A 25,568-nucleotide genomic window follows, 5' to 3' on the forward strand; every position below is an offset into this window, starting at 1 on the left:
TACCTACATTAGACATGGCAATGTAAATGTAATTTCAATGATTTATTACATCTTTATTGTTTGTCTTGTTTCTGTTTTGTTTTTTCTTTTGACAAAGACAATGAGAGTCCAGAGCACTTAGTTAAAAACTATTTTTGCACTATTCATTGTTAATTTGTTGCATATTTTTATCAATCCCTGACATGCAGTCCTCAGCTTTACCCTGAAAGGACTGTTATTTGTCATATAATTTTGTGTGTGTGTGTGTCTATTATATATATATATATATATATATGCACACACACACACGCACAAGTCAGCCAGTTTCCTGCTTTTCTACATGTATGGATTTGTATCCATCAGTAATTTTTCAAAGCAAGATCTGAATGCATGATGGGATTTAAAAACAGATAGATGCATTTTGTTTCTTTTGAGTATTTTGACATTTATTTCATTTAGTATAGAACAAAATATTTGACTGCTTTTGCATGCATTTTAAACACCTATTTATTATATCTGAGTAGGAAGAAAAATGTATGAATGCAGGTAGATGAAGCTTTTTCATGTTTATGATTTAGGAACAGTAAGTTAAAAACGAAGTGATGATGATCAGTAGTGTCCATATGAAAAATATGTAACTATAACCGGTATTATTATTTTCATTCAACATTAGTAAGATACCAGTTTATGATATGGAACATTCTGTCTTTTGTTATAATTAATAATGAAAAATAATGATGAAAAATAATAAAGTTATATTATCTTTTATAGCATACAGACAAGTTGAACAGTATGGAGTGGAGGGAAAAAATGCCCACATGACATCCCAAAACAGCCACAAGCTGACAGATAATGAAATTTCGTTCTTTCAAAGATGTCTGTGTGACAGTCCAGACTATGTTGATAGCATAAATGATCAACTTTTATCAAAATTGTTAATTAGCATCTGTGACCACTCAGTGATAAATCAGTCAGACAACAAGATTTCTGCTTTGTTTAGAAAGGTGCAGTTGCACAGTTTGGATGTTGAGTCTGTGCTTGAACATGTTTTGGAAGAAAATATGTTAAAAGAGTGGAAGACGTTGAGATGTGGTAAGTAATTTGTATATAACATAGTTCCATATTTTTGAGTGAATCTTTCAGTCATATAAATCAGGTAATTTTGATATTGATTTATGATAAAAGAGCAGTAGAATCCTTGATATACATTGGTGTTGAATAGGAAAATTCCATCCTCGGGATAAGAAATTGGGGTCAGAGACAAGGCAAAGGCCATGGGATTAATTTTACTATCATACATTAATCTTTGAAACAATAGCATTGATAATTAAAGTTTCTTACCTGGTAGAAATAGCACAAGAGATTATTTTTTTACCCTGAAGAATGAAGTGATGTTTAATTATTGATGTATCGGTTATCATGAAATAGTAGCTTAAATACTTGTGGTTCACAGTGTTCAAATTTGTATACTGTGCCATGTTGGCAAAATGATGACAAAAGTCCCAAATTATAGCTTACTTTTAATCTCTTTAATACATAAAAATCCTGAAGAAAAAATGTGAGATTCTTATTGATTCATTTATGAGGTCATTTTTTAATTACTGTTGAGAATAATTAGTGTAAGTTGAATTTGAAAGAAATAACAAATATGTCAGTGGAATTTGTATATGTATCTTGGTGGCTGTTGTGTGTGGGAGTAGGTCCATGATTCTGAGTATGAATCCTTCTAATGCAAATGTTTTGGGTTGGATTTACCTTTATTGTCATATCACTTTTGAACAGTTATAATGTATTGCAGGGAGTGTTTAGTTGTATGTGTTTTCTATAATGTCATTATAGTAGTCAGGAAAAAATGACCCACATTTTGTAACCAAGGATGTAGATGGTGCTAAATACATGTCTTGTTGGTGGTAAGAGACAGAGTATAGATTTGTTAGATTCATTTTAACAGAGACACCAGAACAAATGGAACTGCTTGCTTACTTTTGTTTGTGGTACTGTAAGATAGAAGGGACATCCAGGTTTCTGAATCCCTCAGGGTGCATCACATGGTAAAACATTTTACATGTAGGGAAGTTATGGTCAGGTATTCAATATATCACCACCAATTTTAGTTTTTTTATTGTGTGGTACTCGAGGTAGTCAATATTTATTGTTTCATATTTAAGCATCATATCTCCCACTTTATAGTCTGAAAAGCAAAGAACTAGATTGCTTAAAGTTTATTTGGTTGAGATAACCACATCTTCATCAGATTGCACTATAGATTTTTGATCTGTTACTTTTACTTTTGTCCTTTGGATGTTTGCTTTAATTTGAGTGTCAGTTGTTTTTCTGAATCTAAAGCTTTGTGCTATTGAATATACATCAATGTGCCTACATATGTAGCAATCATAACTTCCTATGAGACTGGCTGGCAAATAGTCATCGCTCGTTTACTAGAAAATAAGCTTAGTTATGGTCAGCAGCAGAGTTAGATGCCATTTTCTCTGCACTCACTTTTGGTCATTATTCAGGACCATAAGAGCATAAGATTGTTTTCTAATTTTTGTTTTCTACCACAAAGTTTTCAGTGACAATTTTAAAATCTTTTGTGAAGTCATTGCCAGTATGAAAATGTACATACTGTAATGTTCAAGCAGTCAATTTGTTTCTATATTTAAGAAGTTTCCATGACTGCAACACTTGATCAGGCTATGCAAGACAACAATAATGTGATGAAAGATAATGAAATTCCCAATCCATGCTCAACACTGGACAATACTGTTGTACATAAAGGTATGTGGGTACAAGTGGACCAATGTATGTATGTAAGCCTTCATATGTATGTATGTATGTCTGTATGTCTGTATGTATGTATGCAGGTACACATTACATATGCATGTCTTTCCATGCCGTTCATCAGTCAGTCCAAGACCACTTCTGCAACATTTTATCATTTATCCACTATTAAACATATTAAAACTCTCTATCTCAGATATCAATTTGTTCTTGCTGCCTCTTCAGTTTTTAAAAAATTATTGTATAAACTGTCTAATATGATATTGCTCATTATGACTTCTTTAATGTGGTTTATAAAATAATTTAAATGTCATGGCCTAACTTACATATACAGAAAAACCTTGTTAATCTGAATTCCGTTTATTTGGAAACCTCACTGTCTGGACATATTTTAGTGGGAGCAGAATTCTTAAATGTAAATTTGCTCCTTTAATCCAGAAATCTTGCACTGGATCCAGAAGTCCAAATCGGAGCCAGATTGTAAAATTAATATTAAACTTGCATTGATGTCTGGAAACAATCTTACCAGAAATGTAAATTTGCTCCTTTAATCCAGAAATCTTGCACTGGATCCAGAAATCCAAATCGGGGCCAGATTGTAAAATTAATATTAAACTTGCCTTGATAATCTGGAAACAGTCTGTCCAGAAATAAGAAAATTTAAAAAAATCTTGTATAAAAATACAGTCAGTTGGAAAACAGATCCACCTTCACAAATTTAGCGGTGTGTCAATTTATCAGTCTCAGATTGGTCAAATTCTAGTTGCACATTGAAGTTGTAAATTATTCACATGATCATGTGTGTGGAAAGCTTAAAGCTATGTGACCATATTGTAACCAGTGATTGTATAAACAATGTCTGTTCCTGTTACTTGCTGATGGTGGGGTTAATAATTAAATAAACACACTTGAATCAAATCATCAAAACCTTTGACATAACATATGGTTGTTAAATTGTGTCATTAAGGGCTATTGGTCATACATATTGGCCTAATTGGTGTGTGTGTGGTATAGTAAAAAATATCACTTACAGTACATAATGAGTTTAAAGTTACATATTATTAACTTTACAAAGTGTCATTTAAATGTTCAGAAGCAAGCTGTTATACTGAAAAAGTGTTTATTTGAGCTAAAATAGGCAATTTAATATCGTATGCACAATTGATCACAGCATTGACATTGTATTGAACTATTGCATTGTAGCTCTCTTGTTGCATGAAAACTAATCAAGATGCAACAAGTGTTACATCTTTGTTTCTGTGTGATTTGGATTTTTAACTTAGCTCTAACAATTTTGTAGTCATATCATTATGATGTCTGCAGTGAGGCAGTGTATAGTTATGTCTAGCTCTGGGGCATCATGCCGCAGACATTTAGCATGATGTTCCACCGAGACACGTTATCCTGACACCAGGCAGACCAGTCCTAGGGCTGAGACTCAAACCTATGCAAACTGAGGCAAGATGTGCAAGTTATCTGAGGGCTGCCATATTGGTCTTCTTCCAGTCAATCCAATCCCTTGACTGACAGACTTATTACACATACCTGTAACCCGATGGCTATCACACTTTTCGATATTGAAAGTACAGTTGTGGTTGTTACTGATAATAGCAAAGAGAATTACAAAACACTCATGAAATACATACTATAAAATGACTTATTTGCTTGCTTACATTTTGCTTCTTTTCATTTACGTCAGAGAATTAATGTTAAACAAATGCAGGTGATTGATGACCATGAATTATGACTTGTGTGCATGTATATATCCATGTGCTTTACTACACTGGTCTGTGCCCTGTGTCAAATAAAACACAGAAAGAGTTGACACATATTTGTACAATTAGTTATGTACATGTTAATGTAATTTAATAAGATATTTCTGTATTTGTGATTACTAGTTATTTATGTTGTGAGTGACATTTAATCACTGGATAAATTAGTTTCTATCATTGTACAGTTTAATCATTTGCAGAGATGATTTAGATGATATTTGTCAGTTTTGTAGATTGAAATATAACCCTGCAGACTTTGCAAAAACTGGAACTTGATCCTATATATGGCTTGATGTCTTTAATGGTGTCGCATACATGTGGAATATTATAAACTTTGCCCCCAAATCAATTCAGACAAGTTGAGTTTAAAACTTTGCATAAAATCCCTTGCAAAAATTAACAAATATACAAAGTAGTTTCTTTTTTTCTAGCTTACAGTAGATTGTTGAGTGCAAAATGGAAAAACAAACTTGATGGTAGAATAACTTTTTGAAAATGATCTTGTTTTTTTCCCAGAAATTTAATCACATTTTAAACATATTTAGTCCATTTATTACTGAATATAATAAATTTTTCAATACAGCTCAAGAGTGTTACCAGTCAGTACATTGCTTTTATTCATCATGCCTATATTTTTCATGCTTGTTGTATGTAAATAGGTTGCATAATAGCTTCATGCTGGAAGCCCAGTCCAGCATGATTGTATATATATATATAGATATAGATATACAACATACACACATATTGATAGCTGGAAATATTTAGGTTTTAGCATAGCTGACCTTAAATATTCATGGTTGTATTGTCCAGTACTGTCCATCATTCATTAGGCATCATTTTCTTATATCATGCATGGTCCATCATCTTTCATTTAGCAACAGTTAAGAATAGTAATTTTTGAAGTCCTCTGCCAAATCCACTTGATCACTTTTCCACCTGCCTGTCATCAAGTGTTTATCAGATTTTTAAAAATGGATGCCAATATGTCATCGAAAATGGTCACATTACTAAAAAGAAAAAAATAACTGTCAACCACTTGTTCTCAACAAGTGCTAAACTGAATTTACTAAATTTGACAGAAATTATCTGTGCTTGAAGATCTTTCAATTTGTTTACATTATGCACCATGAAATATGCCCATCACTACTGACATTATAAAAACTTTAAAGGACATCTTGTAAAACACTGCTCTTCAGAATTCGACCACACTTTACAGAATGCATTTTAGCTGGATAGTATTTAAAATTTGTTTAAATGATGTTTATCTGCCATAAAATATGACCATTTTATTCATCAACAGTTAAGAGTTGTAATTATTTACGACAAATAAATAACATTCCTATAAATTCTTCTCAAAACTTACTCAGCAGAATGTGGCTAAATTTGATGGAGAGTTACCTGACCTGATAGAAAGCTGTTTTAATATTGTACAATTGGTGCTGAGGAGCTTGGGTGGCCAAGTGGTGTATGGTGCTCAACTTTGCAGATAACTTCCACATCTTGCCTCAGATTGCATAGGTTAGAGTCTCAGGCTTGGCCAATGTGGGACATAATAAGGATTGACAGTATCTTCCTGTGGAAAGCGGTTCTTGTTTTTTTTGCAGATTCTTCACCAATATATACTGGCTGCCATATGGCCTGTCATATGTTGAAAAATGTCATTAGACCTACAGCAAGAGCAACTAATGCATATATCACACCCCTATGAGAAAATATAAAAGGGAATAAATTTCTTTGGCTATTAGGCAAATGACCATCAGGTGTGTGATCTCTTGCCTATTTAGGTCTCTTGTTTGCATATTAATTTATTATTCCAATCACTTTTTGTTTTTTTGTCATAAATCTTTAGCCAGAGTGTCATATGTACTGTTATCTAATGGAGATGATGTATGCTGCAATGTTATTTGTAACAATGTTATTACTTTATCAAGTAAATCAATGAAAATACTGCCTATGATTCTCTATATGGTCTACCATCTAAAGACAAAATAGACCTTGACCATAATATCGTAAAGAGAGTTTATTGTTGAGGAAATATCTTAGATAATATTTCTAAAAACAAAAAGTGTGATGTGAATTATTTACATCGAATTAATCTCCTAAATGACCTTAGTAGTGATTACATCATCTGTTCATTATTTAATGCTTGTTGCATTAATATATATCATATATGATGTTCCTATGTTTACAGTTTGTTTAATATACAAATAAACTTTGACATTTTCAATTATTTATCAGTAGTAAGGATAACAGTGAGGCTGATGTAACTGTTGTTATTGTACATCATCATTTGTTTTTGTCATCCACAAAATGTCATGTATTTAGCAGTTTCTTTTAAGATGCCACACAGTGTCGGTAATTGTGGGTTTAATAAATCTTGGGACAGTCACACCACATGTCTTTTATTTACTTAGTATGCATGAATGGATGGATGTCCATTCTATAGTGTATGGTCCATTGATACCTGAGACCTAGCCAAGAGCAAGCATACCTATAAAAGGAGAAAAGAGATGAATCTTTTCTCCTGATCTGAATTCTTAAGATCTCAGAGTACACATACCTTAACTGGAATTAAATGAAATTCCCCCCAAAAAATAGGGAGAGACAGGCTCTTTCAGGAGATAACTACTGTTACCACTTGAGGAGGAAACAGCTACTTCTTAAAGGGTTGATCATGCTCTCCTGAATATAAAGAGGGAAGAGCAGCAACATCTCCAATAAAGATCGTGTGTTCTTTAAGAAGGCAACAGTTGTTGTTAATGGCTTCAAGCTTGCGGGATCAATTACACTGCCCCCACCTATCCCCACCCACCCTGGACTAATGGAGGATGTTGAAGCATTTCCCAGGGCACAGAGTCATACCCACTGAGTTGGTAGAACTGAGCCTTATTATGATTGCCATCCCCTTCACCAAGTCAGGTGATTGGCAGGGGATAATATGATGTTCTAAACCGCTTTGCTCTAAATTAGGTTCTTCCCATAGCTTTAGATCACCACTGAGTTTAGGTCACAGGTCATTGACCAGTCACCAGTCATTGTTAATGATGCTGGACTCTGGCTTGAAACAGATTGCCAGATGCCAGGCACTGGATACCATGCATCAAGAACACAAATTGCCAAATCTAAGTATGGGGTCAGGGAACAGTGAACTTCCCTCTACCTCCACCTTATCTGATTACCATATTACATAGACAGAGCCTGCATTTATGCAAGCTACTGGGACTGGAGATTAAACAAAAGTCTTCTCAGCCCCCAGTTTCTCTTTTTAATCCGTTCGATATATGGAGATTCTCCACAACCACCCATTATATAGAAGAGGTCATCACAGAAGGAGAGGGTGAGTCCATTTGCCCTGAGAGGTGTAAGAGGCACTAGAAACTTTCCTGTCCTAAAGAAAGGGCACCAGTTAGGGCAACATTGGTCATTCAAGATGAGTCACAGAACATAAATGTCTCTGCTTCCTGGCCTTTAACAAGGAGGAAATGTTCCAGGTCCAGTACTCCTTCCGGTACACCCCATAGTGGTGTGGAACAGGATGTTGATGATATCTTATATAGAAGTGACAAGACAGAATAAGGGATGAACAGTGCGCTTTTCAGCATTGAGACCGCTCATCTCTGCCTTCAGCTATAGGGTTCATTCTTCCTCCTTGCAGGTTCGACTCTTCCGAGATGTAGCAGCTTCGCGAGTAAGGATTTCTTTGACATCATTTGCTCACCTCTCTATCAGATCTACTGTGTCATTATAGTAAAAGACCAGTTGGTAGTAAGTACTTTGAACTGCAGAGACCTATTTCTGAATTGGTACCAAGATTGAATTTTTTGTTGTTGTGGGCCTTGACAAAAAACCCTTATGAACCATTGAATGAGGCTTCGTTTTAATTCTTAAGCTTAAAACCATCTTTCTTCTAGCTGTATCATCAGTGTGAAGAAGAAGCATACTGTATGTTTTATCAATAGAGAAGGAATGTTTATGCTTCAGTGGGAATTAAAACTTGTTTCTCAGTTACATCAGCCAGGTCCTTTTGCATAGGCCAACTTCCATCATTACTGCCATCTTCGATAGATACCCTCAGTTTTAGTCATGTCTTTACTGAGGATAATCAAGATGGATTCCTTTGCCCAAGTAGGTTCTGTTTAGCAGTTGCTAAAGCGAGGGTGGGAAACGGTTTTTTCTCTTCATAAAGTTAGCTTATATTTCAGCTTTCACCTTCTCTAGATGGATTTTGATCACCATAAGAAAGCTTATTGTTAAGTTACTGAGAGACCTCTCATTCATGTGAATAAAAGTGGATAAAGTAAGAGCTAATGCTACTTCTGGAGCTTATCTGTATCACTCATCTTTGGAAGGCTGCATTCTAGTGATCACACCTGACCTTTACTTTTTATCTTTGGTTCTTAATGAACCAAAATCAAGGTTAGTTTTCTCTGGTTCCAATAGTTGCTGAACAAACAGTGACAAACAGTCAAGTTGATGGGCAACAAAGTGAGGAATTGTTAACAATTTTGCTCCTTTACAGTCCATTAGCCTCCGTCCTTACTGACATTTCATCTAAACAATAGTGACAGGTCACTATTATTTATTACTAATAATAAAATTCAATTCCTTGTTGTTTTTTTGGGGGGTGGGGGGTTGGGGGGGGGGCAATCTAATTAGATTATGTGATAACTGTCACTATTAGATAACTTGCTCCCACCCAGCTCTGGTGTCCTTCATTAAACCAATTCTTAGAAAAGAATGAGGATGCAAAATTGCACTTGGGCCTATGACATGGAATCAGACTTGGTCATTGCTTGTGTTCTGTGAATTCTAAAGCAAGAGGATGGTGCATCTAGTATGGATGAGGTTTTCTATTGTGGAGATAGAGTAAACTAAACAGTAGTGACATGTATTATATAATTATATTTGGATTTATATTCGCAAACCACTACATTTTGATGTTTCAGAAACTGCCATGGTTGATGCAAAAGACGCTGAAATGACACATTTCTGTCGCTTCTTTTTGTTAGTAATGGATCCAGGTAAGCTTACCCTTCAGTCCTTTTTAGAAAAACAGTATTCAGCTAAAGGTGACCTTCAACTGTTTTTGAAATCAAAGGAAAGAGAAGTGAACATGCTCTGCAGCAGATGTATTATCAAGCAATGGCAAGTAGATATTCTGCAACCCACTATAGGGGATGTACCTACACCAAAAAATCTGGATATATCTACGATTTGCATACTCTTGATATATCTCTGCCAAATTACAAAACCACCAAATGGATGGAAGGAACTACCTAGTAAGAATGACAGGTCAACAGGGGCAGATATTCTTCGGCTTTTGCATGCATCAGAAAATCTCGTGTTCTATCGCAAGGCAGGTGGTATGAGTGGTCTCGAATTTAATGAGAAATGGGACAACATTCATGGAGCTATTTCAAGACTTTCAGTTCAGCTTGATGAAAAGGACATTGATGATATTAGGAGCAGAATGGACTTAATCAGAGAGGAGAGCATTGATCCAGGCAAGGAGAGGAAAATAAATGATGAAATCTTCAAAAGGCTTTTACCCCAAACGGACAAAACTCAAGAAATGAAACTTGGTGAAATCATATCCATGGATGTAGATGAAGTCTGCTCAGGTAAATATTGCCTAATTTATAAATTTTGTGTAATCCAGAGTAGTACCATTTATCTTTCTATCTTTTTAGTCACGTGTGCTTTATTTGAATGACAATAGAGGGAAAGAAGCACAGAAGGGTACTAAATATGAAAATTAAATTTGTTCTGAATATGATAGTGGCAGTTTCCCTAGTGTAGCACACACAATCAGCAAATTTAAAAATGTTTGCAAATCAGGAAATAAATAAGTAGTAAAGAGTCAGTATGCATTTGGATGCAAATGGTATTTATCTAGGCAGTTAAAATACTAAATTTATCCTGCAGTTGATTACTTAAGTTAGCATTTTATTTCCATCGAGTATAGATCTTCAATGTTTTATTTAACTAATAACAACAATCTGCCAATTACCTTGAACTTGAATTAAATGTAAATTTAACAGTAGAATATATATCCTAAAGAGTGAAACACTTTGTTCTGATTTTTTATTTGAAATGTTTTTATAAAGATCAGGATGATGATGGGTTATTTTCACATGCTTCCTGCCTGACAATTCTGTGCAGAAGTACTTGGGTTGTTCTGTCCCGTCACATACATCACAGACCTTGTCTCCTAACAATATCAAAGGTTACTCTAAAAGTACCATATTTCTGGATGTAATTGAATACTTGATGTCACTAATTTGAAACTATAGACTTTATATCAGTATTTTACACCAGTCAGTTGGCATTTTCGTTTTTTCATTTTCAGATCTTTTTTCCAATATGCATTTGTATTTCACAGGAGAAAAGAACATGCAGATATATTTTCATACTATATGTATGCAAGGTCATTAATATTCTGTATTTATCTTTAGTAATATTTTTGTTAAAAATTTCTTGCTCTACTGGTGATAGACCAGAAGAGCATACGGGATAGCCTGTTGATCATCATTTGTCTTCTATTGTCAGAAGTCTGTTGGGTAACACAAGTTTGTTATTGCTTTCCCTCCTAAAATACTTTGAGGATTGCCATGAAAGTTTTATTCACACATTCATCCCAATGTGTGGTTGGTCATAAATGAAAATGGTGCCACTTGGATATCCAATATGGCCACCATATTGAATATCTTGAATATCAAGTTATCACTACTTCTGAACGGATAATCATATCAACATTGAGCTTTAACCCAAAAAATCTGTGCTGTCAAGTTGGTACTAAATGAAAACACTGCCACTCTGACATCAAATACAGCCACCAATGTTAGTCTTGCTATCCCTATCCTCCCTGAATAGATGCCATATCAACATGCCATGATGGGGTTTTCAATGAAATCTAATTGGTTTTAAATTAGAATGGAGTCAATCTGACAGCTAATATGGCCACCACAAGTATAGCAGTCTTGAAAATCTTGTTATTGCTACTCCCCCTGAATGGAAAGTCATATCAAATAGTGGTATGACTGGAAGACTATATTTGGGTGTCTTGTTGGTCTTACATGAAAATTGTAAGTCTCTGACATGCTGTATGTCTGCCACATCTTGAAAACATTACTATCACTATTCCTAAATGGAAAGTTATATTGACATTGGGTTATCACCAGAAGACTTATGATATCTAGTCTATTCTAAATGAACATGGTATTGATATGTCCAGGATGGCCTCCATTGTTTTTATTGCTGCTTAAAAGGAATGGAAAATCATATCGACCAGAAGTTTACACAAGAAGACTAATGATAAAATCTATTTTGTCCTATATGTAAATGGTGCTGTTTTGACCTCAAATATGGCCATCATGACAGCCCTCTTGGAAACCATTTTGTCACTCCTCCTAAATGGGAAGTCACGTTAACATGAAAAGTTTTTGCCAGAAGGCTTCTTATGGTGTTTAGTTTGTCTTGAAGGAAAATGGTGTTAATCTGACGTCTAATATGACCACCACAATGGCTGAGATCTTGGAAATTTTGTAATTGCTACACTTCCTGAATCAATGGTCATATTGACACAGGGGTTTCATTAAAAGATTCCCTATGATGTTTAGTTGGTCATACATGAAAATATTGCAGAGATAATGTCCATGGTAACCAGCTTGAAGATCTTGTTATGATTTAAGCTTCTAAATGGAATGTCATATTGACATGGAATCTTCACTAGATGACTAATTATGAAATCTAGTTGGTAATAAATTAAAATGGTGCAATTCTGACCTCGAATATAGCTGCTACTCCTAAATTGAAAGTTAAAGTGATGTTTGGTTTTCACCAGATTATTTTTTTTTTTGTGTATAGTTGTTCCTGAATTAAAATGTTGCCAATTTCACACCAAATTTTGCCACCATGGCATCTATCACTACTCTTCCAGACTTCATCCCTATATCAACATAGTGTTTGTATGAACTGTCTGGCTATGATATTTGTGGTCATAAATGAACATTGTGCCCTGCAGATATCCAGTGTGCTTGCCACAGTTAACATATTCAAAATCTCCTTGTCTGTAATACTCCTGGATGGTCATACTGGCATGAGTTTTGCACCAAAAGTTTTCTAATGTTGTTTATTTTGTCCTAAATAAAATTGTGCCAATCTTACATCCAGTATCACTAATTTGAAAATAGCACCAAAGAATATCAGAGATATTCTTTCAACACTTGGCAGTAAAAAGAAGAAATTATCATCAATTGCTGCAAGTTCTTTTCCAACAATAGTGCAACAGTCCCTTATTTTTTTGGGCTCATTTGTCTAACTTGGGGTAAATATTAATACTTTACTAGTTTTTCAGCAACTTGAAAGTAAGATTCCACATTTCATCATCACAATCAAAAAAATTTTCAGGAAATTTTTTTCACATGCTCAACAGGCACTTAACTTAGATACATTAGAGGCCTGATATCGGGCATCGGGTTTTAAGATTTGTTGAGCACTGCAGCTCTTAAATATAATTTTGTTAATGTGATTGATGCATTTTACTCCAGAATAAATTTTTTTGTGCTAGATCAACATGGCCAAGGCTCTTCTAGAACTCTTCTGGGATGGATGAGATATGCAAAAAATGCAGTGATGAATCATTTTGCCAGACAATTCCAAAGTGACTTGAATGATGTAGAGAAAAGGTCAATTGTTATTAAACTCCGTGCTTGGAAGGACGTGAAAGTTGAATTATTGGATAAAGATTTTGTTGGGAGGAGACTAAGGACACTAATCAGGAGAGGATGCTTTGAAACCAAAGTCAAATTGAGGGGTCCAGTTCAAGTAACAGTATACATTTTGTCACCTGAAGCTAAAGGTAAGATTTTCAACTGAACTGTTGATAGGATAAGAATATAGTTAGATTGAAATCGAGATCTGCTTATGATAAGTTGATCTGACAGGTGCCAATAAAGTTTCATGTGACAGTTTGAATTACAGGATGCTTTTATTTCCAACTAAATATTATTGTTAGATAAGATATTCAGAATTGAGGGATCTTATAGAAACTATTGTATGTCTTACAATAACCTACCAAGCAGCTGTCATAAATATCTTTTTGTAATGTAAAAGAGAAAAAATTAGTTGCATATTCATATTTAGAGGATAATTTCAAAGTTACAGTTCGTAGTTCTGCTATTTCAGAGCCCATTGAACATTCTAAAAGTACATTCATCTCAGCACAAAACAAGCTCATTAATACAGCTGTGTACCATTTTACTTTGAACATAGGCAGATATTATCAATGTCAGAGACATAGAAAAATAATACTAGAAATGCTGCTTGAATTGTTTTAGCTTTTCTTTTCTTCCTTTTCTTGATCATGATGAATTAGTTTGTGTCAGTGTGGATTTTAAGGTACAGTATAGCTCACACAATTTTTAAAACCCACACTCTTTGACAGGGGTGGGTAGAACAGATTTAGGAAAAAACCTCCCATCTCTCCATCCATCCTGTTGGAGTTGCTGCAGTGTCTCGCAGATAATAGTTCAGCACACCACACTTTCTTGTGGAGTTGCATCCGCTGATCAGTGTGGAGTGGATTTAGTGTTGATAGTACGGACTTGGTTTGCTGTTTATTAGCCATGCAAGCATGCTTTACAGAGGCTGAGAGAGAGAGAGAGAGGCAGGCACATATTTATTTACATATTTATCGCTGTCATAAGCAGTTTCCTTATATTTTTTATAATGAACTAAACAACATGATCATTAATTATAACCATTTCCTAGTTCTGATAAAGGTAAATTATAATACATAATGCCAGATCATATTTTAGATAATATTAACATAATGGCAAGGCCTAGCAAACTGTATTAATATACATTTTGCTCGAAGATTTTAATTATTTTTTTTTTTAGTACCTTATTATCAGAATCAAAAAATGTATTTATGACTTTTCTTCTGTTGCAGTTTTCACAATATACTTTTTTAATGGTCATATGAAAATGGATGATATTATACTCCCTGCAGTGGAAAGAATGATATTTTCAAAAAAATTAATAATGAAATTGCATTAATACATGTGACTCAGGGGTCATGCTCCCAGGCAAAGTGGGCAACTAAGTCTCCTAAAAAATGTAAACTTCACCTTCTTCTGTTAGGAAAGTGAAAGTGACTTCGTACTGTGATTTTTTAGAGGAACATTGAATGATCATCCTTTTTGAGATGCTCTCTTGTCTTGATCAGGCTAGTTCCAGCGTTATGTTATATATAGCTCAAAGCGATTAAATAGTTGATGTTGATATAAATTATGCCAACAAACAAACTCTTGCACTTTCACAGATGTGTTTTGATGGCTGATTGACCATTAACCATTTCCTGAGTAAGTTAGCAACTATTACTACCTGATTTCCGCAAGTTATCCTTTGATGATAAAAACAAACAAACTTGTGTTTCGAAACTTAAACTTATGTAAATAGCAATTTGAGTTTTAAGAAATATTGAATCAGTAACATGAATATTTTAACTGCCGTGTATATATTAGGCCTATTTTTTTAATTAAAATCAGTTTGCAATCAAATCATAAGTGAACCTGTCAGGAGGAAGTAATGGCGGACATTGCTGTTCTGGGAAGTACCGTTTTATTAGATTGTCTTATTTTGTAAACCATTGGGCAAATATATTCAGGAAAATATACAATTCATAAGAGCAGAGACTAAATATTACGTTATTAAACATTTAGCTTTAAAATGCATATATGTTTGTCAGAAATATACGGAGACAATGCTATGTTGTGGAATTCAAAAGATGGTGTAAGGTCTAGGTTGTATTCTGAGTTTACGAAGAAAAGAAAAAACAAAAGCAAAGCAAATACTATTTAACCAGTGCCTAATGTTACACCAAGTATGTAGACAGATAATAAAATATTTACAGTTGCAATCCTGTCAAAGGACTGTTGTAATGAAGCTATAAAGTGAGTGGTTACATTAAGAAAACCCCTCTTTCTACAAATAGACACACTTGCATGTTGGCTTTGTCAGTTCATTTGAAAAAAGTGTTTAGTTCATTCATATACTGACTTGAATTCTTCAGAGTGTTGTCTATGAATAGTTATGGTAAAGTTTTTTCAGCAACAAAGATATTAGGATGAACAGATTTAGAAATCTTTTCAAGTGCCATTTTATAATGAACTTTCAGAAAGTGAAAAGAAAAATTCTTGATTAAGGGTAGTTGATTAAGCATTTATGCTAACTTGCAATTACAATACTGTGATCTAGTTACTCAATTAAAATTCATTAAAGTGTATAGCTTCTGTTGTTCTCTATTTAAGTCATGTTGTCATTGTTGTCATATAGGAATTGTTAGTTTCATGTTCACACAAATGCTATGAATTAAACTGCATCTGCCAAATGGTTTTAGCATAAAAAGTGGTATTTAGTTGTAATTATAAAGTTGTTTTTATTCTCTAGTTGCTGCATGATAACTCATAATACACTGAATACTGTTTTTAAACATGTACCAAATGTATTTCTTATGTAGATAGAACTCAGAAAATGTTCTACTTGAAAATAAAGTATGGTTTAAAACCAATGTTAAATGCAAATAGACATACTGGGAAATAGATGGCATAATTAAAATAAGAGAATAAAAACAACACACACACACATATATATGTTCAGGTCCCACTTCTCCCTGTTCGGCCCTCACTTCTCCCTGTTCTGTCCAAAAGAAGTCACATCTCCCTAAAACTCAAGTCTAGCTTGACCCCTGCTGACTGAATTGAAAAAAAATCTCATAAGTTCCCATTGTTACCCCATGCACAAGTTCTCATTAACATAATATTATGATTCCTTCTTACATCTGATCACAGCATTATAGAAGGGTTATTGAAACTTAAGAAAGCATAGTTCTGGTAGTTGCTGCTTGCACATGCAAGAACAGCAGTTATTGCTTAATAAAGTGGTATTAAGATTTTATGTCTTTATTTTAAGTTAAACTATACAACTATTCATTTTCAAAGTAGCATCTGTTTTATTGTGTCTTTTTATCACAAATGGTTGCAAAAAAGTCATCTTAGATATGTGTAGGTTGATCAATGTGCACACTTCAAAGATGAAAGCTCATGTGCAGAATTGTAACCTAGCACATCAGAAACCATCAGCAGGATTTGTTTTGTTTATGGTTGAACTGTGTGAACTGATATTTTAAAAGCACAACAGTGGCTTTCCTGCAGGCTTGTTGTCTTAGCCATCATGCATCATGTTGACAATAAATAAAGTACTTGTGGTTAAGTGAATCATAACCACAGGCTATTCCATTGTTTGTGTCTCATGAAAGAAAAATCTTTTTCAGTGTTTGACCTGCCAATATTTGTAGGCAATCTTCAGAATTAAAATATTAAGAATAAGCCGATTATAAATCTTCATATACAGTAACTGAAACCTAGAGAAGTTGGTAAGAAAAGTAATACCATACTAGACATTATAGCATCATGGAAGAAAAAGAAAGAAATTTTCCTGCTAGTAGGCGTGCTTTCATGACCTCGTGCGCCAAAGTCAAGTGTGTGTCTAAGTCATACATTTCATCCACTCAGCCACTGTAACTTTAGCTGTAAATCAATATGCCACATACAGAGACATACCAAATGCTATTCAAAGAATTTATTTAACATATTCTTATTATCTAAATAATGCTCCAAAAAGTGCAAACAGGAAACTGCATTCTTTAATATCTGCATTGAGATAATTGCAAGAAAAGGATCAGTATTATGATTAGACTTTTATCATATCTTTTCCATATGATTTACTATTTTTTCTATGATGATAAGGCAGGAGTATTGGGGCTGTTAGAATACAACATGCCAAGTCAGATTGCTTTGTACGATAATGATGCACCTTTCCCAAGGCAAAACTGATATCTTTGGATGCTAATCCTCAGTAATATTTTATATATGTGTTGACAGTGATTTCTGTTGACATCTGCTGAAGCCAAGTTTTTATTTAGGGATTATTTAATTTTCTAAAGGGTGTGGGGTTATATGCTTGAAAATAATTGCCTTGTTTTGATTTGTATACAAAAAACCACCCCTTATTTTTCTTAAAACATATTTATGATGAAAGATGATAAATATCCTTGTCAAAAAGTAACCTCTAGTCTGATATATTAAATAGTCAGTCTCATACAGTACACATGCAATCAGAATTGAACTACTTCAGAGTGGTGTATATTCAACCTTGTGTCCATGCCATTACTGCTTAAGGACTAAGCATGTGGTTCAGATTTTAGTGTAAATTCATTCTTTTCTATTTGTTTTATTGTCTTTTTAAACAAAAGCAGTGGTCAGTTTGGAATTTAATTGTCCATATCTCAGAGGATTACTTTCCCTTTGGAACAGTAGGATACATATTTGCTGTTTAATAGAAGCTTAACAAGCTGTGCCTCTTGTAAAGTCAGTGCATAAGTTTATTCCGATTTCTTTGAATAGATTAAAATGCGTAAATTTATTGCAAAAGACATTGATCAACCTTTTTTAAATATACATTTACTGAATATGCAACACTTCTGAAATTATTTTTTATTGTCCAAATATTTGATAGAAATGAATATAACTGATTTTTCAAATGTTATTTGGTTGTAAACAATTCTTAACATTTTGTCTTGCAGTGTGTGGTCTTCATGCATTGGCCATTCAAATGTTAATCAGTAATAATAGAGCCTCCTTGGTTGAGTTTCCATTTTCGTGCCTGCAATAGCATGGTGGTGATTTGTAGGTATTAATCCCCACACTGCGAAGCAAAAGTGGACGGGATTAAGTCCCTTAACACAAAGCATGGGGTTGTGAAAAATTGCATGAGTATTACTGTAACTAAAAGATTGCAGCAAATAAATACTTAGCTGAGCAATATCCAAGCATATCCAAGTATTTCCAAGCAATAGCCAGGCATTTCCAAGCATATCCAAGCATTTCCAAGCATATCCAAGCATATCAGTTTTAGATGACATAATTCAGTCTCAAAAGAATGCAAATATTTTTTCAGGTGAGAAGGAAGAGATACATTTCCACCTTGAGTTGGATTCAATTAAGCATGTTGTAAAGAAACCAAGAGGCAAGTACTAATTCTTCATTTTGATTTATAAAGGTGCCTGCACATTTAAATCATGTAGATAGTTCAAGCTTAATTGTGAAAGATTCATTCCACGGTTGCAGTTATTTAAATTAAATATTTGTATAAAGAAATGTGCTCTGAAAAAAATATGAAAAGTTTTTCATACATAGTGATTCTTGTTTATGTATACTGATCTGGAATTGATATGGTCAATTTGTTTTACCACATTTAGTGTTTCATTGTATCCTGCACCCTTGCACTAATGATGTTTACTTTTTCATCTGTGTTGTATGAAAGTGCTTTTCAATGTACACATAAGGTGCATTGAAATGTCCAAAGAAAATAAAGATAAATGTCATTTATATTTGACTTTAAACTGAATTGGGTACAAACCAAGCTTACTGAATAGAGTGTGTTCATTGGCAAAGAAGCATAAAATGATACATTTTATGGGCTGACAGAAATATCTGATTTTGATTAGCTTGGAAACCAAACAGGATACATGATCTATGATCATTAGTAAGATAATAAAATAAGTAACTATGAACTCTTAAGTGGAAACACTTTTTCCACTTTTTCAAAGTAGTGCACATAGTAGATGAAATGTTGACTCAAATATCCAAAGTTCTAGAGCAGAGTGGTTACTCGGGTTTAAGAAATTAAAATCCCAGTATGGAAGGATCATGACAGGAGAGGTAGATAATAATCACAGGTTCTTGAGTTATTGATTTTAAGTTAAATTTGATGAAAAGGTAACTTACAAACTATTTAGAAGGTTTATAAACTTGTTTCAGTGATGAATAAACAAAAAAGATATAGTTGAAAACCATCTCTGTTGATTTTAATGGTGTCTTGCAATATTGTAATGCAGGTATTATAATTCACACTAAGAGCATGAACCAAAGCAGACAGGTGAAAAAAAGTTCTGTAATAAATATTCACTATTCATGTATCATATAATTTGAATCAGTTGCTGTTGTGTCAGACTTTTGTATAGTTTACTAGTTTCCTTGTCTGAATAAATATCTGACCTAAACAGTGGACACTTTTTTTAGCAGGCAAGGAAATTGTAGAAAACCATGCTGTAGTCAGACTCATCAATGACTGATTCATGTAGCTGCAAAAGTAAATATTTATTGTAGCAATAAATAAATCCACAATTTAGGTGCATGTGATTAAAGCTACATGTATGAATTACTTTAGTAAACAAGATGCAGGTAAGGGTATTTGCAACTAATATTATTCCAAATGGCCCCATTTTTTGACTCAGTAGGGATCATTAGACCTCACTTTTTCCAATTATGGAATGAACACTGCAGATTAGAAAATAATAAATTACATATTCCTCTTTCATCCTAAGTTCATTTGAAAAGTCAAGACATGAAGTTACTGGTTGAGGAAATGGATCCTATTGAGTTGCAACTTTGGATTTTCGATCAGCTTGAAATAGATGTAAGCAAGCGGAAAATCATGAATGAGATTGTTTCATGGCAAGACTTGTCTAGATGTGATCAGATGGAGATTCTTCTTGACAGCATAAAAAGGCTTGAAAATGGGTAAGATTGACAATTTCTCCCATTCTGATGTTATTGAGGTTTTGTTACATAAAGCTGTATGGGAATATCACTTTTTTTACAGTAGGAGTATTGTGTTAGATCAATGGTTCTCATCCTGTGGGCCATGGACACCCAGGGGGACATGGAGTTATTCCAAGGGAGCCTAAAAGTACAACTTTTATCATGCTGGGGTCTGCACAGATGTTCTTGAATTTAAGATAGGTTCTCATATTTAAAAAGAGGTCATGACACACACAAAATGCATAATATGTCACATTACTGGCTTCAGATGAAGCTGGTTTCATTCAAATATCAACATATTTAGCAAACTCACATTAAGACATTTATGCCAAGGCTTTTTAGTTATATAATTAATCAAAAGCAAACTACACTTATGTGCTTGAAATACTTCATTGGAGCTGGTTCCCTGGCTTTTAGAGTGTATGAAAACTAAAGCAGACAATTAATGACATTAGGTATGTCCATCTTTATGAGATTGATGCATCTGATAGAAAACAATTGCAGATTTGAGTAGCTATCACATCCATGTAGCAAAGGTGTGGCTTCTACCCATCATACATACACACACCACAAAGAAGACTACATATACCATTATGATAAATAAATAGCATAGGATTTTAGTCAATAGGCTCAGTATGATTTGTACTATGATTTGTACTGAGCTGTCAAAAGAAGCAAATAAAGATGCAGCATATTGTGAGAGCATGGACTGAAATTCAAAAATGGGTTCCTTAGGAGTAAGACCTTTACTCTCTAAAGTATTTCATAATATTATCTTTTATTTTTTAAATATGGCTTTTCATGTAACTGTGATGATGATAACACCTAGTCCTTTTCCTAACTGGACTTTGACACTCTGATTAACACACTTAAGATAGAGTCCAACATTCTGATTGACTGGTTCACTGTGAAGAAAATGCAAGTCAGCCCTGATAATGTTTCAAGCACTAACTTGGTAAAAGGGCATTCAGTATGAAGTGTATACTTGACATAAGCAGTGCTGTCATAAACTGTGAAGAAATTGCTAATTACTAGGATTTGATGTTCACTATCAATTGCAGTTCGATTCAGGACTTGGGGGTGTGAATTTTGACATCCTCTCAGGGGATGCTGCTAAGGGAGAAATGTTGATTTTCATGAATTTTAATGAAATTGAGTTGTTTGGACCATATCTGAAAATTTGCAGGTATAGGACTGAGACCATTGGGTCATCCGTTTGGTCTTTCCCTACCATGTCACGCCAACCTGACATGGTTGTGTTTCAAAAAAACATGATTTTTGGTAATCTTTGCCAAAATTAGAGTGAGATAGAAACCTTTCTTGGCAAAGTAGCCAAACAGTATTAATGCTTATGGAAACTGTCAATTAAGGGCAGTTTTATACAGCTGATCATCAGAGGTAATTCCAACAACAGCATGTTAGGTTTCAGTAGCTGAGATCAGTCAACCCCTTTTATACCCCATGAGTTTATTGCATGTTAGTGTATGCGGTATGGGGCAGCAAAGTTTCATTTTAATGCTCTTATGATAGATTTTGCATAGCAAAATTGGCTCACATACACTTATGTATCTCTTAATAATTTGTTGGAAATACAATTATTAGTCTTGTTGGATATGTCAAAATGCTGCCACTGCTGGTGCAGACAATTGTGCCGCCCAAAAGCGGTGTCGTTGTGAATACTCTTTACTTGCATGAACGATTATTGCACAGCAAAAATCTGCTAGTATAAATGATTTTGCAAAGGGAAATTTGCTGGCTAACATGTACTGGATTTTCACTGCCTGTAAACCATTTACTTGTTTGTGTTGCTAACATCTGAGCTCCATATCTGTACATAAAGTTGTATGTGGTTTTCCTTTTCTGCCAAAACAGTTCTGAACTTATCCATGCTCATTATTTTATCCACAATAACCACTGTGCATGTATGCATTTGTGCCACCTCTGACTTGGATAACTTCAATGTCACCAAGGTGTTAATTTGTTTGGCTGCATTAATCTGGTGGTTAGGTCAACCAGTTAACTTTTCTAGAGAATGTTTCAGTGTTATGCCACAATCATTTCATAATGCATTCCTTATATATGCAAGCTGCTTTGGGCTAAGACCAAGATTAATTTTATGATAGGACATAGTTTTAAGAATGATCTTCAAATTAAAACTTCAGGTTTTCCACAGGCGAGTCAGTAACTCTCATTCAGCAACATGTACCATGCAGCAACAACAGTTTATTAGAGGAAATTGCAGCAATGCATTTGTAACCATCAGGAACTGGAGGAGTGGTATCAAGATCATCCACATGGACCTTAGTTTTACGTGTTTGAAAGTGTAAGTCAACCACAGACAATCTGTACAGGTCCATGTGTTCCATTGAAAAGTAATAAATTGGGTACAATGTAATGAAGTCTTGCTGGGAAAACTGCAGACCTTTGACAACATTTGGTCTCAGCCCATGAATAACCACAACTTGTCATAGGCACTTGCAGCTTGATTGTTTGTGACATCCAAAAAAAATTCTAAAGAGAATTCCTGATGACTATTGAACCTTAGCAAGTTGAATATCATTTTATTAACAGTCAATCCACTGCATGCCTGAGCTACAGTTTGAAATGCCGTGCACATTTCTTGATGCACTAGTACCTTGGTGCACTGGTACCTTGATAGCTAGTTATTTACTGTGACAACTGCTGAACATTGCATCATACGAATCTGTGGTGAGCATGTGAAATGATAGCGGTGATGTATCTCCTGACCCTATAAATAATAATGAATGTGTTTCTGTATCCACCGAAGGGATTGTCACAGGCATCCACGAAGCTAATTTCAATAACAACTTGGCCATCAATACCTCCAAATTGCAGTATTGTTGGTGTGTTTTTCATATAATATGTTAGTGTGTTGGTTAATGCATCCAAACCAGTTCAATTTTTTCCCCCAGATGATCTGGTCAAGTCGATAGTTAGGACACTGTACATCTCTTGGTGACCTCAGCAAACAATACGAAACTCATCCCATGAGTGGTCAATGCTACACCAAGTTAAATGAATGTTTCAGGATCATGTACATCAATGTCATGAAATATCAATATGTTGCAATTGTCCTGGATGAATTATCAATATGTTGTTATTGTCCCGGATTACTTTTTGCTCATGTGTTTGTCAGTGTGTTAAATAGATTATTGGTGTTTTACGTTGACTTTGGGAAAACATTCTCATGAGGCAGTGTTCAGGCATCACATCATTATAGACAACAAGATTATTATGCTATGGAATCAAGATTATCAATGGTTGGGGTTTCATCGATTTTGGAAAAGAAATCAGTGGTATAAGCTGCCTCTCAACGATGACTGAAGCTTTCATGTAAAGTCTCAACATGGTTGATCATCCTCTGGCGGTACAATCGTGTTCAAATGATCTTATGTTAACAATCACATAATCAAACTCAACAAAAGATGGGTTTTCCTTGTTCCAACCTATACAATAATGAATGTGCAGACCAAGTTTGGAAACATGTCATCGTTCTTGGGTGGTCTGGGCTTCACAGGTGCAGAGAAGTCGATGACAGTAAAGGCAGATATTTGTCTATTTCACAATGCCACATGAAAATTCATACTGCAAATCCAATATAGGTTCAGATATTTGATGGTCAAGCTGCAGTCACTGGAACTTGTGTTCAGTGTACAGCAAAGAAGTTTACATTTATTTAAAAATGTCATAAATGTTGCTGCTGCATTAACGAAGCTATCTTTAATACATTGGAGCAAATACCCTTGTGAATAGCACATCCCTAGATACAGTTACTGTGGGCCTGGAAACATGACTGGATATACAGCTACCTGATTCTTAAAACCAACCAAATCCAGGAGAAGCCATTATTAATTTGTGTTTGATTTGATTTGATTGTTTGTGGGTTTTGGAATCTTTTTACATGTCAATGTAATGTAATTTTGTTTACAAGGAATTTGATATTTTCCAGAAAATTCAGTTTGATCTGAATGTTTCCATAAATGCCTAATAATAGAAACACTCATTTCTATTTTTGACTTAGTTCCTGGCCTTGATTGAGGGTCAAGTAAACAAATTGTTCTCAGAGTAAAACGATTGGCTCTTATCAAGGACATACAGAGGCTACACAACAAAGAAATCGGCAAGCTTGCAGAGTCAAATGTGCTATTTGGATTACAGAGTGTGGAGGTTATTGTAGTTTTTGTTGGTTTGTAACTTTGCTGCAATAAGAGAGAGATTTAAAAGTTTAAGTGTAACCTACAAAAAAGAAGATGAATTATTAGCCTCTTTGAATTTTGGATAAATGTATTCTTGGATGAAGTACAATAAAACCAATGAAAGCGCACATTTTACAACAGGCAGCAAATAAACTGCCATTTGGTTAAAAAGATTTATTTGGATTTTTGTATTGGGTTATATATGTTATATGTAATACGTTGGTTTATAATATTGCTGCAAAAAGATGGAGACTGTTAAAAGTACAGCTATAAACTAAAAGGAAAATGAACCAAAATAAATTTACTCTATGAATGGATAATGCATTTCTTTGTTAACTGTGCGTGTTTGTTTATTTGTATTTTTTAGACTGAGAGGGAGAGTATGTAGTGCAAGTTGCAGTTTCCTATTTCAAACTGAAAATGTACAGGTCAGATGAAAATTTGTTAGTACGTTATTGACCTCGACATTTTTTGCTTGACCCCCAGTTCTGACACCAAGGTTGTTTTTTTTAACCCTAAATTTTACACCCCTGGGGGATACACTGAGTTTTGAAAAAGAAACTAATATCAGCAGAATATTTAATATATAGTGGCAATCAGTAATTCTATTCCTGCAATAGTATTTTTAATCAAACAGAAAAATGGAATCTCAACAAACTGTATATTACCTAATTAACACCCCACTCTAAATAATGCCTGCCCTCCACTTTTTCAAGAATAAAAAATTTCAAACTTACCAAGAATCATCACTATTCTGTAATCCATAAATGCATCAGAGTAATTAAGTAGTCCACAATGACAATTTTAACATAATCCCGTTTTCATGTAACTTTTTGTAACATTCACATAGTACAACTGACTGCATGACATTATTGATGCCTTTCAGAAACTTTGCACAGTAGTACTTCATATATTCAATACAAGACATGTGCTTTTCAATGCCTGTCTGCTTCAGATCCATGATTGCAACAAAATGCTGCAGCACTCTCTGTTGATCACACTGTTACAATGTATATATATGGATGTATAAATTACTAAAGTCACAAGCACCCATGTAGTGTTAAACATGACACAATGGGTTGTTTTGACCAATGTCACGATTGTGTATGCAAATACCCATAATGCAACGTGCGCGTACCTTGCGTCGCCATTTT

The 25,568-nt window shown here is 34.3% G+C and overlaps 1 protein-coding gene across 1 annotated transcript in view; it reads left to right on the forward strand.

Moving 5' to 3' along the window:
• LOC149770955 (uncharacterized) overlaps window positions 1-25,568 on the forward strand; it is a gene marked incomplete at its 3' end in the record, with an annotated part of 85,931 nt that overhangs the window by 16,032 nt on the left and 44,331 nt on the right. Inside the window, exons 5-10 of the mRNA XM_089948949.1 lie at window positions 751-1,071; window positions 2,644-2,757; window positions 9,479-10,153; window positions 13,102-13,392; window positions 18,552-18,620; window positions 19,981-20,176. Coding sequence (XP_089805075.1) covers window positions 751-1,071; window positions 2,644-2,757; window positions 9,479-10,153; window positions 13,102-13,392; window positions 18,552-18,620; window positions 19,981-20,176 — 1,666 coding nt within the window. The remainder of the gene's footprint in view (window positions 1-750; window positions 1,072-2,643; window positions 2,758-9,478; window positions 10,154-13,101; window positions 13,393-18,551; window positions 18,621-19,980; window positions 20,177-25,568) is intronic.

The sequence above is a fragment of the Sinohyriopsis cumingii genome, unplaced genomic scaffold (assembly GCF_028554795.1).
Source record: "Sinohyriopsis cumingii isolate HCF-2022 unplaced genomic scaffold, ASM2855479v2 utg002196l, whole genome shotgun sequence".
Classification (NCBI taxonomy): Eukaryota; Metazoa; Mollusca; class Bivalvia; order Unionida; family Unionidae; genus Sinohyriopsis; species Sinohyriopsis cumingii.